This window comes from Staurois parvus, unplaced genomic scaffold (assembly GCF_062004578.1).
Source record: "Staurois parvus isolate SC_StPar_1 unplaced genomic scaffold, SC_StPar_1.0 ptg000220l, whole genome shotgun sequence".
NCBI lineage: Eukaryota > Metazoa > Chordata > Amphibia > Anura > Ranidae > Staurois > Staurois parvus.
This window is the reverse complement of record NW_028318016.1, coordinates 436,839-461,359: the sequence shown is the minus strand read 5'-3', so window position 1 is coordinate 461,359 and position 24,521 is coordinate 436,839. Positions and strand designations below refer to the sequence as shown.

Genomic DNA, 24,521 nt, shown 5'->3' with positions numbered 1-24,521 from the left:
CGAATGGATCTCAATGGTAAGATACATGAAGGCTCCTCTCCATGGCATACACAGCAATCAGTAATAACAGTGTCCTTAAGGGTGTGTAACTTTAAATCTCCTCCACCTCCAAATTCCTCATAAGAAAGGATCAAAAGAGAGCTTCCATAGTGTAGTAAGTAAGGCTTTATTAATATGTTTAACCACATGCCGCCTAGCCATTGTATAAACACGGCGGCAGGGCGGCACGGCTGGGCAAAAGCACGTTTTAAAACGTGTGGTTTGTAAACAGGTAGGGGGCACGCGCGCTGCAGCCCTACCTGTCCCGCCGATCACAGCCGTGGATGTCAGTCACCGGGTCACAGCCGGTCGTTACCGGCTATGTCCCGGCGATCAGCGGCAATCGCTGACAGAGCACAGCTGCAGTAGCTGTGCTTTCTGTCAGTTCCCTGACAGCTCCAGGACACGCTGATCGGGACAGAAGAGTTTCTCTCTCCCGATCAGCGGTTTTCCCTGCAGTACACACTCCCGCCCCCTAGTAAAACACTCCCCTCACACAGTTAACCCTTTCCCTGAAAAATAAACTTAACCCCTTCCTCCCCAGTGCCATTAGTACAGTGTCAGTGTTTTTTTTTTTTTTTTGCACTGATCACTGTATTGGTGTCACTGGGGATGTCAGTGACCCCAAGTCAGTACCCCCCAATGTCAGAATGTCCGCCGCAGTCCCGCCATAAGTCGCTGATCGCCGCCATAAGTCACTGATCGCCGCCATAAGTCGCTGATCGCCGCCATTATTAGTATAAAAAAAAACAAAATCAAAGTATCTTTCTCACCATTTGTAAACGCTATAACTTTCACGTAAACCAATTAATTTACACGTATTGGGTTTTTTTTTTAGCAAAGACATGTCGCAGAATGCATTTTGGCAGAAATTTATGACTAAATTTGATTTTTACATTTGTTTTCACTGGACGTTTTATAGCAAAAAGTCCAAAATATTGTTTTTTTTCCTCAAAATTGTCAGCCTTTTTTTTATAGCGCAAAAAATAAAAACCGCACAGGCGATCAAATACCACCGAAAGAAAGCTCAATTTGTGGGAAAAAAAGGATGTAAATTTCATTTATGTACCTTATTGCATGACCGCGCAATTGTCCATTAAACTAGCGCAGCGCTGTATAGCAAAAAAATGGCGTAAATTGCAGTATCTATACCATAGTTTGTAGACGCTATAACTTTCACACAAAGCAATCAATATACACTTATTGGGATTTTTTTTACCAAAAACATGTAGCAGAATACATTTTGGCCTAAATTTATAACCAACTTTGAGTTTACTATATATTTTTTATAGCTGAAAGTAAAAAATATTGTTTTTCTTCAAAATGTTTGGCCTTTTTTTGTTTATAGCGTGAAAAAGCGCACAGGTGATCAAATACCACCAAAAGAAAGCTCTATAAAAAGGATGTAAATTTCGTTTGGGTGCAGCATTGCATGACCGTGCAATTATCAGTTGAATTAGTGCAGCGCCGAGTAGCAAAAAGAGGCCTGGTCATTAAGGGGGGTAAATCCTCTGGAGGTCAAGTGGTTAAAAAGAAACTGCTCACAAGTGTAAACGAGTCTGCAGACCCAAAATGCAATCACTGTATTAAGCAGTACAGGGTGTATGAGGTTGGGATTACCAAGATGCCATGGCGTGTGCCATCCTTACCGGAATGATGTCAACACCCTTCCGTCCTACGCGTTACGTCACAAGTCGCGTGACTTCATTAGGGCCCTTATTATTGAGATCCATCCAGTTGGGGATCATCTACCTGTATTTATGCTTTGTGACTGCTTGCGGGTCGCGGTTTGAAGGTGAGCGTGCACACTAGGCAGTGAAGGATCGCCCGTTTTTAGTCACTGATTTTTCACAGCTTTGTGCTTTTTAGGACTGTTTTGGGACTATTTGTCTTTTTTTTGCCACTTATTTATTTGGTTCATCCTATATTTTTATGCATTTCATCTACTGAACACATGATGCTTTTTTACATTCACTATTTGGCCACATTTTATCTTTGTTGCCACTCTTTTATGTCACTATTTTATCGCCATTGACAGCATTTTGTTTTTCTTATGTCATCTTTATGCTATTTATCCATTGAACACTTGATGTTTTTTGCATTCACTATTTGGTCACTTTTCATCCATATTGCCACTCAATACACATATTGTGGATTCGCTCTTGTTGATATTCCTCTGCACATTTAGTTATATGGTTCTATGTGGATTGTTTACTCATGTGTGGGTTTATGTGGATGTTCACTCAATTATTTATTAGTAGTGCAGATTTGTATACACATTTTTTGTATTTTGTTTATTCACTTTTAGGATAATTAGCGCAGCACCATTTCTCTTCATACATATAATGCTGCTTCTCTATAGCTACAGTACAGTGAGCGTTGTCACTCTAGAATAGGAAGTGTGTTACTGGCTGGATCACTGGGTGAAAATTGTTCTGGACATTTACACTGAAATTTTATAGATGGGCAACTCCTATCCTCATATTGATTAGTGGTTCCAAATTTAAGATAAATACTGCAGTAGAGAAGAGACACAAAAGATACATTCAGCATCTTTCCAAATAACTGTTCTGTTTATTTGGTGCATTTGAAAGTTTTTATACACATGGTTACGTAGGCATCACATTAATATTACAATTGTACTTTTATGGTAATGGGGTGTTACATAGGCAGGCTAATTTCTAATCAAGATTCAAAATGATGCAAATATGCAATCAAAACATTATTAGTGTAGTGTGCACAATGAGTGCAGTGTACAATACATAGGCAAAACATACAAAATAGAATACAATTTTATACAGAATTTACAACTTCTTTTACAATATGAAGATAGTAGTTGTCTATCTTTAAAATTTCAGTAGTAAAGTGTTATTAAACCCACAACAGTAAAATCGGTCTGTATATGTAGTAAAGCATGTTTGTTATACTCACTGTGGAACCTAAGGGGTTAATCCTCTGCATTATGTAAAAAGGCTGTTTGATCCTGACTTCTCTGATCCTCCCCTACTTCCAGTGTCCCCCTCTTATCTCCTGATAAGACATATAATGTGGAGTCACTCCGCACATGCTCAGTTTGGTGTGTATGGCTAGAGAGGGTTTTCTTTTTCTTGGGAGAGAACATGTGATCAGCACAAGGCCAATCAGCACTGTCCAGACAGAGGTCAGGGGTTCTGCATCCTCCTAGAGCAAAAATAAAACTCCTCCTACAAGCTTTAACCAGTGCTCTGCTGGAAACTGATAGAAGTCACAAGACTGCTGTCAGGCTCCGCCCAACGGGATCTCTAGTGGTCCACGGCACGGGGTTTCCCAGGACGCGGAGTCTAAGCCCCAGTCTGCCTTTTCACCAGGGCCCCTGATGGTGGGGATGGACTTGGTGCAAGACTGAAACCAGGTCGCGTCCCTGGGCACCCCCGGCGGTGGCAGAGGGGTCCCGCTGAGGGTATGTGCCCGGGTTGAGCCTGCTGTGAAGGGGACGACAGATCCCGATCCGAGCGGGATGGATGGGATGACAGATCCCGATCCGAGCTGGATGGATGGGATGACAGATCCCGATCCGAGTGGGATGGATGGGCAACTATCAGGAGTAGGCGAGGTCAGACTAGCCGGGTCGGTATTGTGCGGGCAGCGTGGTACAGGGGGAGTAAGCGGAGAATGGTCGGGGTCACAAGCCAGGTTCAGCAGGTAGCGGGCAGCGGTACAGAGGGTCAGGCAGAAGGATGGTCAGGGAGGAGCCGGGGTCAGAGCAGGAGAAGGTCAGCATAAACAGAACAGGCAGAGTTTGGCAACAAGGAAGCGTACTTACAGGACAGGAACAAGACCTTGTGGCAACTTGGAGATGCACAGGGCAGCTTTAAATAGAGCGCCCTGCTCTCCCATTGGTGCGGCCGCGATCGCTACTGCGCATGCGCGGCCGCCGCGATCGCCGAGGACTCTGCGCTCGCCGGCTGCGACGGATCGGCGGTCTGCGCATGCGCGCGCCGCCGAGGACCCGGGATCCCTGACAACTGCTCTAACTGCTGATGAGAAAAGGTATTTAGCAGTTTATATTTACTAAAATAATTGCATATCCATGTTATGTGTACTGTGGGAGACCAGATATAGTGAATGCAAGGTCATGGGTTTAGTAACACTTTAATGTCCAGAACAAAAATAAAGGGAAAAAAATAAATGAAAAAAGTTTAAGAAAAAAATAATCATCATTTTGAAATGGATGGCAGCAACACATCTGAAAAAGATTGGGACACAGCCATGTTTACCATGGTGTAGCATCTCCTCTTCTTTTAGCAACACTCTGTAAGCGTCTGGGAACTGAAGAGACCATTTGCTGGAATTTTGGGAGAAGAATGTTGTCTATTTTCTGCCGATTTAGAATTCTAACTGTTCACCAGTCCTGGGTGATCTTTGTCATATTTTTCATTTCAAGATACATCAAATATCTTCAGTTGGCGAAAGATCTGTACTACAAGCAGGCCAGTTAAGCACCCAGACTCTTCTATTAAACTATGCTGTTGTCAAAGATTCAGTATGAGGTTTAACATTGTCCTGATGAAATATGCCAGGCCTTCCTTGAAAAAGACATTGTCTGGATGGGAGCATATACTTCTCTAAAACCTAGTTATACCTTTCAGCACTGATGGTGCCTTTCCAGATGTGCAAGTGGTCTATTTCTTATGCACTAATGCATCCTCATACCATCAGAGATGTTGGCTTTTGAACTGAGTGCTGATAACAAGCTGTCTGTAGAATGTGGAGCCGATGGTTGCTAAAAATAATGTCAAGTTTCAATTCGTCTGACCATAGAACAGTTTTCCACTTTGCAACAGACCATTCTAAATGTGATTTGGCCCAGAGAAGTTGGCAGCATTTCTGGATCATGTTCAGATATTGCTTCTTCTTTGCTTGATAGATCTTTAACTTGCATTTTTGAATGGCATGGCAAACTGTGTTCACAGACAGTGATTTTATTTTGTCCATTACAGAATCTAGTATGTTCTTAATGCAGTGCTGCCTGAGGGCCAGAAGTTCATGGGCATCCAATATTAAGTTTCGGCTTTGCCCCTTGCACACAGAGAATTCTCCAGATTCTCTGAATCTTTTGAGGATTTTATGTACTGTAGATGATGATATATTTAAAGCATGCAATTTTACATTGAGGAACATTATTCTGAATCTGTTTGACAATTTTTAGATTTTACAGATTGGCGAATCTCTGCCCATCTTTACTTCGGAGACACTCTGACTCTCTAAGATGTTACAGGTTATTGACCTGTTGCTAATTAGCCGAATTGCAAAATGTTTTTCCCTCTCTTCCTTGTTAGTAGCACTTACTTTGCCAGCTTTTTGTTGCCCTGTCCCAACTTTTTTGAGAAATGTTACTGCCATCAGTTTCAAAATTACCTTCTTTTTTCTTAAAATAGTTAATTTTCTCCGTTTAAACATTTAATATATTTTCTATTGTGAATAAAATATGGGTTTATGAGATTTACATATCATTGCATTCTGTTTATGTAGATTTTGCACAGCGATCCAACTTTTTTTGGAATTGGGGTTGTACAAGCTGTTACAATAAGAATCTTGGAAAAACATCTCTTAATGTGTCACAGCAGTGTAAGGATCAATTCCCCCAGAGTGAAATGAGACAAAACAGAAATAAGTACAATTATTTGCATACCACATCACCCTTATTTGAACAACAGTAAGGATCAACCTGTCCAGGATCAATTGTGTAAGGGCTAGGCCAAAGAATTACCAGCCAAGCATCCCAGATTTTGGAAAACAATATTGTCAGATTTTTTTAAACATGTGTAATGGAATCCAAAGGGTGGCAGCACATAGTAAGATTGACACGTCCCACAACTGTCAGCAGTAGTTTACACCAACTCACCAATTTACTTTTAAATTTGGTGATCAGGGGAAGGATATCAAGGGAAATATACTTAGATATACAAATTTACCCTGGTAAATAAAGGAATCCATCAGTTTAATTTGAGAGGCAGAGCTTGGGATTGCCCTAGATACTGGATCAAAAGGTAAGAGAGTGGATTTACTCCAATTAACTGTAAAGCCTGAACAGGTCCCAAATCTCTCTACTAGGCCCATCAGGCTCTCAAAGAAACCACACGTATCCTCCAGAAACAACACATCATCTGCGTATAGATCAATTTTCTCTTCTAAGTCCCCCCTTTTGAATCCGACTATAGATCTAGGCATATAGGAGTTTCCAACAGCTCAATGGCCAAGGCAAATAGAGGATGTGCATTTTAACATTGGACTTGTTTCAGCCTATGCCTGGGCAGTGAACAAAATCATCACTTCAAAATCCAGTGCAGCTTTGGCCCACCCAAATTTGCAATAACTGTATGCTTTGTTTTACTGTAAAATATTTCTGGAAGGTTAAATGCTTTTACTGTACATGTTACTGCCTATAAAGTAGAATCTATTTTAGTCCTAAAAGAAATCCTGAAATAAACTAACCTATAATTAATAGGCCTATAAGGCCTTTAATGACTTTATTCTTCTTACATGTTATGCAAGGATTTTGATATTCCTTGTGTTTGTGTGTCCAAAGGATGAAAAACATCGCATAGAGGCCTTGGGAGGTTGCGTGGTCTGGTTTGGGGCATGGAGAGTTAATGGAAGCCTGTCTGTCTCCAGAGCTATTGGTAAGAGATTGACTTTAATTAATTCTCTCTTCTCCTCTGTCTCTTTATGACTCTTATTTTAATTAAGTGCTTGATGGTCTCAGACAGACAGAAAGCTAAAGAAACACCAAAGAGAAGATAAATTACATAGGGAAATCCTTAGTCATCTCACCTACAATGCAATTAAATTGCAAAGGCCCTATGACTCTATTATCTAATCTGAATAATGTCCTGAGCATTTATTCCAAAGCTGTAGTCTTTATTTAACATGTAGGTCTGTGGAGGCCCAAGCTCATGCAGCGTGGTACCTAGTAAGTGAAATGGCATTGTAAGTGAAATGTATTGCCCCTGACTGATCTGATTGCTTATTGTTGTGTTCCTGCTGAATCTTTATTTGAAGCCTAGCTCCAAGTATTTGTGACTTTAAATAGTTAATTTGTGCCAAGCTGATCTAAATGAACTATTTATTTCACTAACCGTTACAATGGCTACAAATGTATAGAGCCCTGTCTTTTGGCAGCAGAATGGGGACTTCCTGTCCTGCTTTGGGCACAAAATCAAATCGGACTGAGCGCTGCTCAGCCATTCACTACCAGCTTTGTATTTTTTAAATGGATACAAATATTCCTCTGACTGAGGTGGAGATTGTGATGTCATCCATCAGCCAACCAGAAGAAGCCTTGTATTCATTCAGAAAATACGCTTCCTGTGAATGACTTTCTTTGGGTAGCTGGATGGGAAGTCCATATCACTGACAAAATACATTGATGTATACTGTATGTAGCTGAGGTATACAACTGATACCCGCTTTATTTTCATCAGGTGATCCTTCCTTCAACAGAGCAAGCTGTCTAGCAAAAATGGCAGAGGGTTGGGTCAAACCATTTACAGTGATCAGCTTTTGTTTATTAATACAAAGCATTTATCACAGAAGCAAACAAAACTGTTTCTGTAATTGCTTAAACATGGTTAGCTTGAGTTAAGATTAAAAAAATCCACTATTTCATGGCCCTTTAATCTATCTTTCATGGAAAAATCTGTTTTTCTATTTCCTTGTAACATCCTTCATGAGCTCCTGAACCTCCCCTAACTTCTGTTTGTTTGAAACAAGCAGTGCACATTAGTTACAGACATGGGATGTGTAGTGTGCTCTGTGCACACTACACATCCCTTAGTTCATAGTTCTCAGTGAGAAAGAGAGAGTGGGTAAGATCCTACTTACAGTGGGACCATGGAGAATGAACAGTCATCCTCTAACAGGAAGTCAGATCACAGGCAAAAAAAGGATATTGGAGATTTGGAGGAGACTGATAGCAATAAAAAGTATTTTATATATATATATATATATATATATATAATTATTCAAAGTTTAGTATTAGTCAAGTCCATCTAAATCTGCTAGTGCATGTAACCCTACCCTCTTCCCAGATTAACAATGCTGCTGTCCATAGGTGCCTCTGTTGCCCCTCCATCCAGAGTGAAGACACCCTAAGACAGGAATTGTTTTGTTGGCCAGAACATCAGGTGAAAACAGAGAGAGCCTAAAAGCCTAAAGTAGAAAACTAATGCATCCACTACATCTAAGGATTGCAGTATATTACATGTATTTATGTTTTTGGGTTGTCACTGTATTTACGTTTGCTGTGCAGTATCTACATCTTTATAGCTATTGAGAAGACAGGATGTAGAGAAGACAGATTACTGGTGTTGTCTAAATACAAGGGAAGACATGGTGGCTGGATAAATTAAAATAATGCAACATGGCCAACTGGTTTGCCCTACATGTTTCCATTGGCATAAGCATCACCTTCTAATTCATCTTTTTCCTTAAAATATAGCTGTGGCCAGGCTATGGACATTCAAGTATTTACTTAACTTAATGAGCTTTAAAACAGGTCTGTCACTGTTGGCACTGTGGCATAAGTCATCTTTAAAATTCACTGCAGAAGTTGGTGCGTTCAGCAGCTTAGCTTCCCCTCCCAGTGCACCTATTCTGTGTTTGAGGATGGAATGCTCTATAGGGCTTGCCACTATATACGTCAGTTGTGGATTCAGTGAAGATTTAAAGCTCATTTGCTGCTTGTTAAGAATATGAAAGATTTGAATGTCCTTAGATTAAACACTGTTACAAGCTGGAAGGCAGATGAGTAGCTGAATACAGTTGAACTACTACTTCCGTACTGTTATGCAAATATATCCCTTCTGGAGAAAGGCATGTTGTCTTATATATTTCCTGTGGAATATCATGACTTAGGCTGGCCATACATCAAGCAATTTTCTTTCCTTCAACCAAAGAAAATTTCTTGATTTGCCCATCAACATAGTCATTGTTGATGGGGGAATCCCTCCCGCTCTGCTATTGTATGCTGTCAGTGGGAGGGTTCCCCACTGTCTCTGACAGTAGGAAGTTTCCCCAAGGTCTGAATACAATGATTACTGCTGGCAGATATAGCCAGCAGCAGCAGTAGTCAAAGGAAAAAACCCAGACAGGCTGCTTGTCTGAACCAGACAAATTTCTATCCTTCTATGACCAGCTTTACAAACAAAAAAAAGTGGGGTATGATATGGGATGTTTTTTTATTTCTTGAATTACCAAGGATTTAGGCCCCTTTCACCCGATTGGACCCTCTATTATCCACTATGGAGTGGCGGATGTAAATGGGCTTGTGTTCTACATCTGATCCTATCTGATAACAACAGGCAGATGGGGATCCGTTCCCCATCAGTCTAGCAGATCGGATCAGAAGGCAGTTGGTTGTAAACAGACAGGCGATCTATTTACATCTGACCATCCATAGAGGACAGCAGGCTGTGTGTGTGCCTGCTCTGCATAAGCAGAGCTGACACGGACCAGCCATCTGCTTGCTCAGTGGGGATCAGCGGAGTCCGCCCCATGTGGAAGGGGCATTATGCACTGCAATTGCTTCATATCTGCTGGCCCACACTCTTCATCTGGGTAAAGAATTATTGTTGCTTGATTGCTTGCAGTTCTGTTCATTCAAAAAATCAGCAGACAGCATTCAGGGATATTTATAAAATCAAAATCTGTGAACCAACAATTGTACAAGATATTATACTTTTATTCTGATAAACATAAAAACAGTTCCCTAAGAGAGTAAACAATATTGCTTCTCCGTCATTGCTTTTTTTTTTTTTTTTTTTCTTCTTAAAGACAGTTGTCCTCAAACTTTTGGCTGTACAGTACTTCAATAGCTTAGGTCATGGTGACAGATGTTTCTCTTTGAAGCAGACTAGTTTAACATTTTTTGTTTGACAAAAGTGGAAACCAAAAGCAGGAACAAGGACAGGTGCTCCTTCTTGTATAAATGTTTGTTATTGTAAAGTTTGATGGTTCAGAGAAAGGTGAAACACAAGTGAACAATGCATCTACGGTAGGCTGGCTAAAGCATAGTATGTAAGTACATGTACCATACATTGTCATAAACACCATGTGATCAAAATATGTCAGTTATTTTATTGTATTATTGCAGGAAGTCTGTTTATTTAACCAGAGGGCAGTAAAATTTGAATTATTTTACTGTGTTGTTATTTTAAAGAATTTTAGCAGAATTTTACCGAAGTGAAAAGAGTAGCTGGAAGCATATTCCTTCATATTGCTCTGCTTCAAGCTGGGATTTAATGCTTAACCCTTTGAGGACCGTAAGATTTTGGAACGCCAAAAGAATACATTTTTGTTTTTAAAGTTTGTACACTTCACTTGCTGTAACTAAGCCATTTCATGAAATAATTGGCAAAAAGCTAGATCCATTTGTTGTTTGTTGATAAGAACTAATATTTTGACTCAAACCAAAAAAAAAAAAGTTTTAAGTTCTTAATCAGATGATACACGCAATTAAAAACATGGGACAAATACGTCCCTTGGTCCTCAAAGGGTTAATACCTGTTCTGTTATTCATGCCTCCATCCTCTTTTTTTAACTAGTCAGTGACCACCAGAACACTGCTGTACTGGCGACCGTTTAAATAATAAGTTATGGCCAGTGTACACAGTAAAGCCCAAGGACTGAGTCACACTTTTGCAATGTGGTGCATTGCAGCAACACGCGTTAATGCAAAGCATATTAAAGTATATTCCATGCATTAACATGTTGTGAATGGTACTGCACTGCAGCTCCAATGCACGTGTATTGGAGCTCACCACAATGCATGGTATTGCACTACCGTTAATTGAGGTGTGTGTTGTCAGAAACAATACTGCTTGTACGATTTATTTTTTCTTTTCTTATGTGTTGGTGGCCCACTAAAAATTAATGGGTTGGAGTGCAAAAGTGCAAAGAGGGATATGATATTAGTCAATATACTCTAAAGACAATCCTACAGAAGACCACAATTTAAAGCAGAACTTCAGTTTACTATAGGGTATGCATGTGTATGTGTCCTAACACCCAATGCAAGAAATGCCAATAAAAAACTAAACATTTTTTAAAATAATATTTCTAGCAGCACAGCCCGGTCATGGGTTTGCATCCATCTTTGCTGTAAAGCTGTTCCAGGTCACCACTAGAGGAAGCTGTGTGAAGACAAAATATTGCTGTTAATTAGGCTGAATGAGCAATTCATTTATCTGGAGCAGATATTTCAGCGCACTGGAGGATGTACACAGAGCCAGGAGGCTGCAGACAGTACTGCAAAAAAGGATATATGCAGTAAACACATCATATTGGCATTTTTTTCTGTGGCTGCTGGAACAACTACAAATGCATAATTTTTTGTGAAAGCAGAAAAACAGAAATCCTGTGCTAAGAGGAGCAAGTCTGCCATTGCTGACTTCCTTCTGAAAATTAATTGTCTGCCTGTCTCTAGCTTAAAAATCTTTTCTTAGCTGGAACATCAGTCCCTAACCCTCAAGGGACGTACAATCTAAAGTCCCTAACTTACATTCATACATACACATACTAGGGCCAATTTAGACAGGATCCAATTAACCTACCAGCAGGTCTTTGGACTGTGGGAAACCCACACAGGCACAGGGAGAACATGCAACCTCTAGGCAGGTGGTGCCTTGGTGGGGTTTTGAAGCAACAACCCTAGTACTGCTAGGCGGAAGTGCTATTTAGCCACTGTGCTTCCCTTTGCATATCAGTTTCAGATCGGTGATTCAAAAAGTACTGAAGCCATGAAATGAACAATGAGGGTCATGTACACTGCTCAGCATAAATGAGTACACCCCTTTTGAAAAGTAAGATTTAATCAATATCTTAATAAATACAAGAACAATTTCCAAATCTTTGACAAAACTGAGTTTTATAGAACATTTGTTTAGCTCATTACATAAAAGAAATATCTAGGCTATTATTAACCTTCCTTTCAAGTACGAATTTCCTTTTAGATAAATTAATTTTGCATCAACAAATGGACTCTAGGACTCTGTTCCTGTGCATTGCAATAACACGTGTTGTACCAGGCATTAACGTGTGTTGCATTAAAGTGCAACTTCACTCGCTCAGTCAACAGTGGCTATTTTTAATCTTTATCCTGCTAGCATTAGTAAATAGGAATGTATATCATTGTTTTAATTTTTTTTTTACATTTCTTTGGTTACTTTCTGCTTTTCAGGCTTAGGTAAATATTGTCGTACATCCCTGGAGTCTTCAGGAGGGGAGGGGTTTTCTCAGTTAAACACAATCTCCTGCTTGCATGCCTGAGCTAAGGGCAGATGGATTCCAGGAATTAAATGCTACATGAATCATCTGCCCTTACTTAAGATGGCCACAGCCAGAAAAGCTAGGGGTGTTTTTCAAAGTGAAAAATGAGCAAAATAAAGCATGGAGACATGAATGGATGGGTGAGTTTGCTTTGCATATTATAACTAAATTAAATAGCATTGTTGGTTTGTGGTGCTCGAAGGCAGCATAGTTCCCCTTTAAGGTAACCCATTCATTTTGAATGGGCCTGCCTATGCACAGGAGTAGACCAAAAACAGACATGCAGCATTAATAACTATATGAAAGAATATTAACCTAATTGTACAGTACATGACACAGGCTAATGAATATTCATAGACTCTGGGTTATACCACTGGTATCTTCAGGTGATTCGACAATGGCAAGCTTCTGAGGTCACGCCCGCTAGTGTACCTCTCTCTCAAATAACCCCACCCCACTCTGTCCTCAGTATTTTTGCTAGTGTCCTAATGTGACAGACCTGTTCTCTCACAAAGACATCTGTAACTAATTTATTATTTAACTTAGAATCTTCAAACACTACTACACTGTCCTCTAATACAACAATAGAAGCAGTGCATCTGGATTGCTGTAACCTTGATCAAACCTTGGGAGCCTTACGTGGACCTCACACAGTGGTACATCCTGCAGTGCAGTTACCTCCAGGTTGCCATACAGGCCAAGGGCCATGGTCCATCCCTATGGAACCCAGCCCCTAAAGACCCATTTGGTGGTATGCCCAAGTTATGGGGAAGGCCTGGCCCTTATATAGGGACCAGAAACATGAACAAGGCAAGACAGAGTCACCCTGTTTACTGAAAGTATACTTAAAGGCAAAACATTTTTTTTTAGTTTTGGATAGAGTGGAGAGGGAATGGAACACTTTTATGTTTTTATTGCTGTCTGTGTCCCCATTAGGGAGTTTCCCCCTCTCTATTTGTCCTGTTTACCATTATCAATTAAGATGAAAGTAAAAGAAAATCCAAAATTGTGGGTTGTCACCAGAATAAGGAATAGAGGGGAAATCTTCCAATGGGGAGGCCCCAAGGCATTACCTTAATTTTCAGGGATTTCCTTGCACTTCATATTTGTGTGTTGCACAGGAAGTGAGATAAATCTCTCCAATGTTACACAGATGGCAAAAAAATCTGACAGGGATTATAACTCTTTTATTCTATCCAAAATGAAAAAAAAAAAGTTTTGCCTATATTTCTATTTGAATTGTTACTGTAGCCTCCAGTCCTGAATAGTATGCGTTTATACATTATGACTTTCAGAAAAGTGGTACTATGTGATAGTATTCAGTGAATGATGAAAGCTTTTCAAACTTGGCACTAAAAATGTAACCACTCAGAACTTAGTCTCAAGTGGATGACTAGGTATGTGGATATGCTCCCTTGTACTGTGTGCAAAAGCTTCAGCACTTGAATATGCTCTGTTTAACCATGCCCCTTTGAGTACAAAGAGACCTGCTAAATCAAAGTAATTCTCCATTCACAAGCAGATAAAGCGGGTAATTTATGATGATTGGGCCAATCCAGAAAAGATTTGCACCCCTCCAAAGACCACTGTCGGACTCTATCCAGTAGAAAAAGTTCACTGAGAAATGGTCTGTTTTGGTGGTAGACACTGCTGTCTCAGTCTTAAACATCTCACTGTACCAAATGAAGATGTTCGTTCTTTAAAATATTTTGCTGGTAAAATGTTTAAGATGTTCTTAGAGGCTCTCTTTATTCCCACAAACCCAGCTCTGCAACTAGCCATCACTGCAATTTACTCTGCCAAACCATACCATAGCGAACTAGAGTAGGACAATGGGCAACCAACACAATCCTGCCTTCCAAGATTATACTTTAACTGAGCAACTACAGCAATTACATTCTGCCTTATCTTTTTATGTTAATGCCCTAGAACCAGTAATGACACAAATCTTCAAAATTACTCTGTTTTCCTTTCACATGCACAGATTATTTTGGTTGAAAGCCTGGTCATTGAATCTGACACCTCACATATTTGCCCTTTGAAAGAAAACGTCTGTTTGGAGAGGCACTTGGCAAATTTATAAAAGATGTCTTGAAAGGAAAAGTTCTTCTTGCACAGAGCAAAGTCCCAAAATCTTACTCTTCAAAGGACTCTAGCACCTCAATTTACCCAGGCTTCCACTGCCAAGACCCTTCATTCCAGTGTAAGACTTGGCCCACAAAGCCAGCCAAGCATTTCCAAAAGGCCTGTTCCCAGTGAAGGGATGCCCTCACTTCCAAGAGTGGGGGGGGTACATACTGTATGTAACAGTTTACCTATATCTGAGTCCCAGACCTCCGCTACATTTGGGTTCACACAGTTTCACAGGGGTACAAAATAGAGTTTAGTAATTTATCCAGTACTTCTAGAGGACAGGTTCAAAGGCTTCTACGCAACCCTTTTCATGGGACTAAAAACCTCAACGGGGTTATTTGTCCTATCCTGGACCTAAAATCCCCAATCAAATCTCTTCAAATTGCAAAATTCTGCAAGGTCAGTGATTGCCTTTTTAAGACAAGGGGAATATCTTGCATCCATAGACATCAAAGATGCCTGTTGTCATATTCCCATTTATCCTCCTCATCCAAGCTTTCTACACTTTGCAGTAGGAGACAATTTCCAAGCTGTTGCACTGCCCTTTGGCTTATCCTCCGCAAGGGTACTTGCACCTCTTCTCAGAACTCAGGGCATCTAGATCGCAGGCTGTATAGATGACCCGCTTCTGAAGGATTTGTCCCCCTTCCAGCTATCTACAAATATCCACAGAACAATTCCAGGCTTTTGGTTGGGTTATCAACTTCCAAACATCTGCCATCTGGAATATCAGGGCCTGATTCTAAATACATCCCAAGCAAAAGTCTTCCTTTCAAAGAACAAACTGCTCTCCATCAGATCTCACACTCTTGACTTGAGATTAAAGAAATGCCCCTCTGTGAGATTCTGCACAAGAGTTCTGAATCTCATAGTGTCTTAATTCGAGACTGTCCCATTTGCCCAATTTCATTCAAGACCAGAGCAAAGAGTGTTCAATCCCTCACGGACCAAAGAACATGGTCACCAAAGGAAGCCAAGATCACCATTAACATCCTTAAGCTCAGAGCGATAAAGTAGACTCTTCACTACAGGACAGCCTTTCTCTAGGGACACCTAACCAGGAGGCAATCGTACACTACCACTGATATCCCCTACCTCAATCACCAAGGGGGTCCCAGGAGTCATGCTGCCTTGAAAAAGTCATCTCATGGAAAAACCTTGTCCAGCTATCTCTGCTGCCCATATCCTAGGAGTGGACAAGTGGAAGGTGGATTACTTCAGGCATCACCGCTTGGACCAAGGGGAAAGGGTCCTTCACCATGACATCTTCAGCCTAATATATCAGATATAGGGGACCCTGAATGCTGACATCATGTCCTCCAGATTAAACACAAGATATTTTCTTTGTGGCCAAGACTAAGCATTCCCTAATATTGGCATTGGATGCTTTAGTAATACCCTGGACTCAGTTCAGGCTCACCTATGCCTTTACTTCAGTGTGAATTCTACCTTGACTGTTCTCCAAAATAGAGCTAGAGAATAAATCAGTGGTTCTAATTGAACCAAATTGGCCCAGAAGGACCTGGTACACAGAAATACTCAGACTGCTAGGAGATGAGCCCCCACTTCCCTTCCCAACAGGCCAGACTGAATGTCTCAGTGCCCTCAATTTTATCCTGCTTCTCAGTCTCTAGCTTTAATGTCATGGCTGTTGAAACCCAGGTCTTGCTAAAAGCAAGATAAGCCACTTCCAGAAAGATATACTATTGTACTTGGAAATCTTTCTTGCCTGGCGTGAACACAGGCACTCAGCCTCAGAAAATGTTTTGCATTCTGGCCTTCTTACAATCAGGGTTTGATCAGGACTTGGCTCTAAGCATTCTGAAAGGACAGGCTTCAACCTTGGCTATTCTTTTCCAAAACCTTCTGGCCTCGTACTCCCTTGTCAAAACTTTTATCCAGGTTTTTACTTGTACTCAGCCCCCCTTGGAGCACCACCTCCTTCCTTTGTGGCCTTAGTCTGGTTCTCTATGCCCTGCGGAAACCACCCTTTTAACCCAGCAGAGAAATCCCTTTACGTGAACTTAAAGTAGTAGTCTTGGTTGCTATAACACGTTAGAAGTGTCTCTTAGGGGTCACATGATGGAGGGTTAGGAGGTAGGGAGGAGCCTGACCATGGCATGGAGTGAGAGCCCGATGTGAGGGCTTTCAGCTCACAACTACCTCCATGTGTCTTGCCTATCATAGAAATGCCCAAGGAGAGAGAGACTCACCGGTGAGAGGGGTGGTCTCGGTGGAGGAGCGCGGTCCCTGTGGAGCGGTAGAGGAGACTCTTGGTGCGAATCGGCTGTGGAGGTCGGGTGGACTGGGGATCTCCCAGAGAGGCGGCTGCTGCAGCGGGATCACCGCACTTTCAGTCCAGAGCCATATACTCCCGGGAGCTTGGAGGACGTTGGGGCAGTCATGTGACCCGCCGCAAGGAAGCACTGGGAGGTGGGGAAGCCGCCCGGGACTGTGGCTGCCAGGATCCCACTGAAGACGGGAGAACCCCCCTCTCTGCAACTTGCCTAATATGGGAAGGAACTACTTAAACCCCCCAAAGGACAGTAATCTAAGCCACCTCACCCAGGAGTAAGGGAAGAAAGCGACAGGAGGGTGAGTGAGAGCAGCAGACTGCTGCGATGGAAGAAATGTGAGGGAATAGAGTTTTGCTGTAAAATTAAAGGGGGGTTCACCCAGGGGGTCTAAAGGAAGATAGAGGAAGGAGAAGGAAATAAAAGGAGTGGAAGAAGCATAAAATAAAAACAAAGACCCAGAAGTGGAACTTGGCGGAGGAGATTAGGAGAGGGGGGAGAGGAAAAAAAGAAAGTAGAGAGAAATTCCCCTAGAAGATTATAAAATTGATCATAACTTGGATATTTAGTTTAAAAAAACAAATCTCTAGAATCCGGAAAAATTTTAGAAAAATTACGGACAGTATGAAAAATAAAGTGCCTAAAGGAGGCGGGCCTAAGGTTTCCCAAACAGGCTCAATTAAGAAATATATACCCTCACAGGAGAAACAGACCCCAGAAAGACAACAGGAAATATCTGAAAGGAGTGAGATGGAAATCAGTGTTGGAGAAAACTCCAGACTATCCCAAGGAATAGCCAATAGTAGTCAACAAATGGAATAAGTGGGGATGGAAAATGTAGAACAACGAGATAAGAGCTCACAGCTGCCCACTAAAACAGAAATAGCAGAAATGTTCAAAGGACTTGAGAAATCTATAAAACAAAAAATGGCTAAAATACACAAAGACCTGGGGGCAAATGTTATTAAGAGTGGAGGAGACGGAAGAAAAAGTGGATAAACATGCCCAAATTATTCAGAAGTTATAAAAACGGACGATAGAAATAAGAAAAGAACAAAGAAAATTACTATATAAAATAGAAGATCAGGAGAATAGAGATAGGAGATGCAACCTAAGGATACAAGGTCTTCCAGAGATCTCTCAAGGAGAAGATCTAATGGGAATGCTGAATACTATAATGGACAGACCTACATCAGAGACTCTTAAAATGGACAGAGTATATAGAATAGGAAAACATCAACAAGAATGTAGAAAAGATAATCCGAGAGATGTAATTGTGCAATTTCATAACTATCGAGATAAAGAAGAAATTTGGAAGAAGATAAAAGGAAGAACAGTGATAAAATATGGAGAAATAAATATACTGATTTTTGCTGATCTAGCAGCGGAAACACTGATAAGAAGGAGATCTCTGAAACCATTATTAGAGCAGATGAGAAAGCAGAATATTCGATATAGCTGGGGATTCCTGGTGTGTTTAAATGGATGGAAAAACGGTCGTTCGGCAAGATTGAGATATCCTGAAGACTTGAGTGACTTTTGTGAGAGACTTGATATACAGAAAATAGATATTCCTGGGTGGGAAATAGAAGAAGGGGAGATATGGGCTAAAGAAAAAGAGGGATGGCAGGTAATGTTAAGAAGGAATAGAGAGTAGAAATAGTAAAAAGGATCAAGACGGGAGGAAGGGGGGAAATTGAATGAATTCTTTTTTCTCTTCTTCATTATCTCCTACTATTTCTGCCTCCTTCTTGGGATCTTTGAGTTTTTTCTTTTTTGAGTAAGGCGTGACATGCAGGTTTAGGTATGAATACTGGAGGGACGTACATGGTTAGAGTTTCACTCTAAAGTCGAATCAAAGGTGGGGTTAGGACCACAAATGATTTATGGGCAAGAAAGTAGCCTAAAAGGGGGTGGGGGGAAGGGAAGGCGGGGGGTGGGGTGGGGGGAGGGGCGGTAGGTTGGGATGGATGGGAAGGAGGGAAAAGGGTATGGGGAGGACGTAGACAGCCTGGGACTCTGGCAGCCTTAGATTACGTGGGATAGTTGGAGGTACACTAGTCTGGAGAAACTCTAGAGAACTAAGGGGAAGATATGAGGGAGAGAGAGGAGGAGGGTGGAGAGGGATGAAAGGAGAGAAAAATAGAAAAACAGAAAAGATTCGCTTCATGACATATAATGTTAGAGGTCTAAATAGTCCTGGGAAGAAATTTAGGATCCTTAAAGAGGTTCAACATAGATTTTCCTCTGTGGTGTTTTTACAAGAGACCCAACTAGTACAAGAAACAAATGTGAAGTTACAATGTAGGCATTATCCAGAGTGGATTTATGCAGATTCCCCAGTTAAACGGGCAAAGGGAGTGGCAATAGGATTTGCGAAAAACATAAGGTTTAAGTTGGAAGAGAGATGGGTAGATCCGGATGAGAGATTCTTGTTCTTGAAAGGAAAGATACAGGAAATAGAATGTACACTAGCAAATATTTATTGCCCACATAAGAAACCGGAGATATTTCTAAAATATACACTGAGGAAATTAATGGATTTCAAAACAGGTAATTTGATTGTGGCAGGAGACTTTAATTTCTGTATGGAGCCACAGATGGATGTGACCTCTTCGGTGCATAGAGATTGTAGCAGGTTTTTGAAAAAATCTAAAAACAATGCTATATCCATGTCAACTAGTAGATATATGGAGAATTAAGCATATGAAGGATAGAGACTATACGGTTTATTCCCATGCACACAAGATGTACCCAAGACTGGATTACATACTGTTGTGCCATCGACTAGAGCAATTTTTCAAGGAAAATGATTCTGGGAAAGTGTCGGTAGCCACGGTGTGGGAAGCTCATAAGGCCTTTATCAGAGGAATCCTAATAGCGATAGGAGCAAAGAAGAAGAGGGAAAGAAGGGGAAAAAATAAATACACTTTTTAGAGAACTCTGTAATTAGAGCTGATACATAAAAATAAAATAACAAAAGAGGGGATGCAAAAGATAATAAATAAAAGAGAAGAATTAAATAATTTCTTGCAAGAGGATAAGAGGAGAGTTTTTAATAAAATGATAAGTGAGAGATATAGATAGGGAGATCGACCAGGAAAATACTTAATGAGGGCCCACAGGAAAAAAAAATCTAGGAATTATATAGAGAAAATAAGAGATGATAAAGGAGAACTAGTGTACTCAATTAAAGATATAGCAAAAGTGTTTAAAGAATATTATAATAAATTATACAATATTATGTCCCATGGTACCAAAGGAGAAGATGAAGTAAAAAAAATAGAAAGAAGACAGGCATATATAAAAAAGGCGGGATTACCGAAATTAAGCGAATAACAATTAAAATCCTTGTAAATAGAAATCACACAAGAAGAAATACATATAGCATTAAAAAGTACTATAGCTGGGAAAAGCCCAGGACCCGATGGGTACACAGTAAGATACTCTAAAAAATATGAAGAAATATTAATACCAAAACTGAGGCTATATATGAACGCTTTAGGAGGAGAGATGGAAATGAGGATGGAATCCCTGCAAGCTCATGTTGCCCTTATACGTAAGGAAGGTAAAGATGATATCTACTGTGCAAGCTATAGACCGATTTCCCTTGTAAATACAGATACTAAATTATATGCAAAAGTACTAGCAAACAGGTTGAAAGATTTAATGCTGAAGTGGATACATATGGACCAAGTAGGATTTGTCCCAGGGAGAGAGGGTAGAGACAACGGATTAAGATCTCAGGTTCTCATACAAAAAAGTAGGAAAGAGAAAACTCCTGGGTTGAAACTCTCGGTAGATCCTGAGAAAGCATTTGACAGAGTTAATTGGGGATATATGTTAGACTCCTTGGAAGCTTTGGGATTTGGACCAAGAATGAGAGAATGGATAAGGAAGTTATATAGTTAACCCTCGGCCGTAATTATGGTAAATGGGGAATTGTCAGAATATACTGAGATGCAGAATGGAACAAGACAGGGATGCCTTTTGTCTCCATTGTTATATGTATCATCTCTGGAATCTCTCCTGGCCACCATAAGTAATATAGATATAAAAGGAATTTGGGTAGGAGAGATAGAGCATAAGGTGGCAGCTTATGCAGATGACATGTTGTTCTATGTAGGAAACCCAAGGATAACACTGCCAAATTTAATTAAATCTTTAAAAGAATATGGCGAGCTGTAAAATTTAAAAATGAATCCAACTAAAACAGAGATTTTAAATATAAACCTTCTAAATAGAGATAAAAAAAATGCTACAGGAGGAATTCCCCTTTATCTGGAGAGAAAGAGAATTAAAATATCTTGGTATAAAATATATATAGATTAAATTATATTTCTCTATTAAATGAGATTAAGGATGAAATAAAGAAATTAGGATGGGGATCTCAACCATGGATTGGATGGATAAATTTGATAAAAATGGTGATTGTTCCAAAAATTTTATATAAATTCCAAATGATACCAATTAAACTACCCAAGGTATACTTTAGTATAACTAAAAAAATCCTGACAATATTTATCTGGAGGAATAAGAAACCTAGAATTAGTTATGATATTCTAAGTAGAGACAAAGAGAAAGGTGGTTTGGGAGTACCAGACATAAAAAGATAGTATAATTCAGTAATATTGGCAAGAATTTTTGACTGGACACATAACACACAGAGGAAAAGCTGGGTAAAAATAGAAAACACACTAAATTGTATGGATTTAAGCAGAAATATTTGGTTACCTCCTCAGTAACGTGGATTAGCAAGTTTATTACATGTAATGTTTTAAGAGTTTGGGATGTTCTACACAAACAAATGGGATGGGAATTTAATTCACTGCTAATGCCCCTTGGGTACACAGAGTTTTTCCCTCCAGGTAAAGAAAGTATTACAGGGAAGTGGATAAAGAAGAAAGAAGCACAATTAAGAGATATAATGAAGGGAGGGGAAATATGTTCACTTAGGGAATTGGGAAGTAAGAGGGAAATATTCACGAGAATGGATGTATGGTGTTATTTTTAGGGAACCTCCCAAAACCACTAAGAAAAAAAGAGGATTGGAACCCCTTTGAGAACTTACTAGGAACACGAGGAGATGTGAAGCACGGGACTTCTAAAATATACAAGATACTCACAGGTTTAAGTATGGATATAAGGCCACTATTTATAGAGAAATGGGAAAGGGATTTAGGAGTAATAATTGATGAGAAAAAAACAAAAGAAAATGTATAGTTTAATTCATGGAACTGTAAATATGAAGGAGGTAGAAATGAACTATAAATTCTTGACAAGATGGTACATTACACCGAGTGTTGCACATCGGATAAGTGGAGATAATTCACCTTTATATTGGCGGGGATGTGGAGATAGAGGCACAATGTTTCACTTGTGGTGGGAGTGTCATAAAATACAAGAGTACTGGGGAGGTATAGTACACTTAATACAGGAAATAATGGAGGTCAATATTCCAAAGGAACCAGAGATTTGTCTTTTCTATGGCTCTGAGCTCTCAGTAAAAAAATATAAAAAAATAGGATTAGTGTACTACTTGAATGCAGTGAAGGGCCTGATATCCAAATTCTGGAGGGAACAACAGGCACCGAGAGTAAAGGATTGGATAGAAAGGGTGGAGAGGGCCTACAAATTGGAGGAACTTTACCATATCGATGAAGATAGGATGGATATTTTCCATATAAGATGGGAAAAGTGGGAGGAGTTTAAAAAGGTCAAACTCATGCCTGGAATATATCTATTACAGAAAAGAAGTCATGGAGGAAAGTTGTAATATTAAATTTAAAAAGTAATATTCTTTGAATAGGAGTAATAGAACGAGTAGGAAAGAACATAATCAGGGATGCGGGGGAGGGCTTAGGGGCTGGGGAGGTATGGGGTAAGAGTGAGGGAAAGGGAGAGGGGAAAAAGGATACCAAGAGCAATGCTAATATTTTGATATATTGTTAGATAAATATGAATATCCTATTCTGGTGGTTTTGTATATGAAAAAAAAGAAGTGTCTCTTAGCTAGCTGTCCTCTCTTGTAAAGAACCATTCCTCATTCTTCACAGAGACAAGCTAGTCTTATGCCCAGAGCTTTCTTTCCTCCCTAAGGGGGTATCAGTATTCCACGTCTATGAAGATATCATACTTCCATCCTTGTGCCCCACTCCTAAGCACCAAACAAAAATTGCACTTCACTATCTGAATGTGGTCAAAGTTATCAGAATCTACCTCAAAGCTATGACAAAATGTGCTACATTTTTGTGCATTGAGGTGTGTTGCTGCTTATTTGTGTTGAACGGCCTGCCTAATGCAGCATGCACCAACTTGGTGTGGTATAATGTAAACAGGCCCTGATGAATTAGATGAATTAAGCTGATTGCCTTTTTTTTTCTTGTGTCACATTGTAAGTTCAAAATGTAAAGAGAACTGTCAAATACCAAAAAGCAAACTTTTGACCATTCTGCAGCACACCAAATAATCACATGTGAGGTTCAGTAAGCTGCAAAAATTACACAAGAATTGCACTGTAAATCTTTTTTATTAAACTCAAATTTTTATTTTTTTTTTAGAAAAAAGCTATGTTACCAATATCTGCTGAATAAGGCAAAGCCCTTTCTGATGAAAAAACAGCACTGGATAAATGCCATCAGGCGGCCATTCTGCTTGCTAATCGCAGAATACCACGGCACCATTATGTGACTCCGTACACAGTACACTGTACCACATTGATCCAGGGTTCCTGGATACTATGTGATCTGTCATCACAGCAGTTGCATGCTGTTGTTTACATGATTGATCCCTCCCCTTCCTCTCACCACTTAGAAGAGAGTTCATAGTAATTTGTGAATGAGAAAATAATGAATGGATCAGCAGTAGTAGCTGCAGCTATTGATTCATTTTCACTGACCTCTCTTCTTCTCCTCTACCCTCATGTTTCACTACCCATCCTCTCCCAATGCAATATTTGTATGTGAACTGTGTATTAACCTCCCTCACCTCCCTTATCCTAAACATTAACCCCTTCATCTCCATCCTGTTACTGTATGTGACCTGTGTACCCCTTCACTACCTCCTCCCTCTGTTTATTACCTGTACAATAATATATCTAGGGTACTTTTACAAAGCTCTATGTTTTAACCCCCTTAATACCTGCATGTTTCTTCATTTCCAAAAATATTGTGGACAAAAGTTAATCACCTCGGGGTGTCTACTTTCCAGAAAGGGGTTGTTTTGGGGGTTTGCATACTGTCCTGGCATTTTTATTTGAAATGTTTTGCAACAAAGAAAGGAAACAGTTTTTGGGCTCTTTTTTTAAGCAAAGACTAAAAAAACTAGTGATAAAAACCACCCAAAGAGCCCAATCTGTTTAAAAAAAAAAGTATACAGTGTATTTGAGTACAGCGTTTCACAAGTGAGTAATTGTCACTCAAACTATCACAGCACAGAAAATTGAAAACTGGCCAGGTAATGAATGGGTATTGAAAAATTAGTTAATGTGTTCAGGTAGGATTCAAATGCAACAATATATAAGGTACCGGTATATTCAGGTGCAAACAGACACTGCATTTATGATGTGCGAAAAATGGGGAGCTAGGCAAAAGATCAGCAATTACATTGGCTAAAAGAAACAGGTTATGAGAAAAATAGGTTGTTGCAGTGCTGTCTTGCTTATTCTTTGGGTCCCCTATGCTATGAGACACCGACTGGGAATAGCTATGGAGATAGGTAATTCTATTGTAATTCTGATTCATTTGCTGG

The 24,521-nt window shown here is 40.0% G+C and overlaps 1 protein-coding gene across 1 annotated transcript in view; it reads left to right on the top strand.

The window, feature by feature from the left end:
• The window catches only part of PPM1E (protein phosphatase, Mg2+/Mn2+ dependent 1E), a 379,043-nt gene that overhangs the window by 330,890 nt on the left and 23,632 nt on the right, over positions 1–24,521 (top strand). Inside the window, exon 6 of the mRNA XM_089679184.1 lies at positions 6,608–6,701. Within this exon, the coding sequence (XP_089535310.1) occupies positions 6,608–6,701 (94 nt within the window). The remainder of the gene's footprint in view (positions 1–6,607; positions 6,702–24,521) is intronic.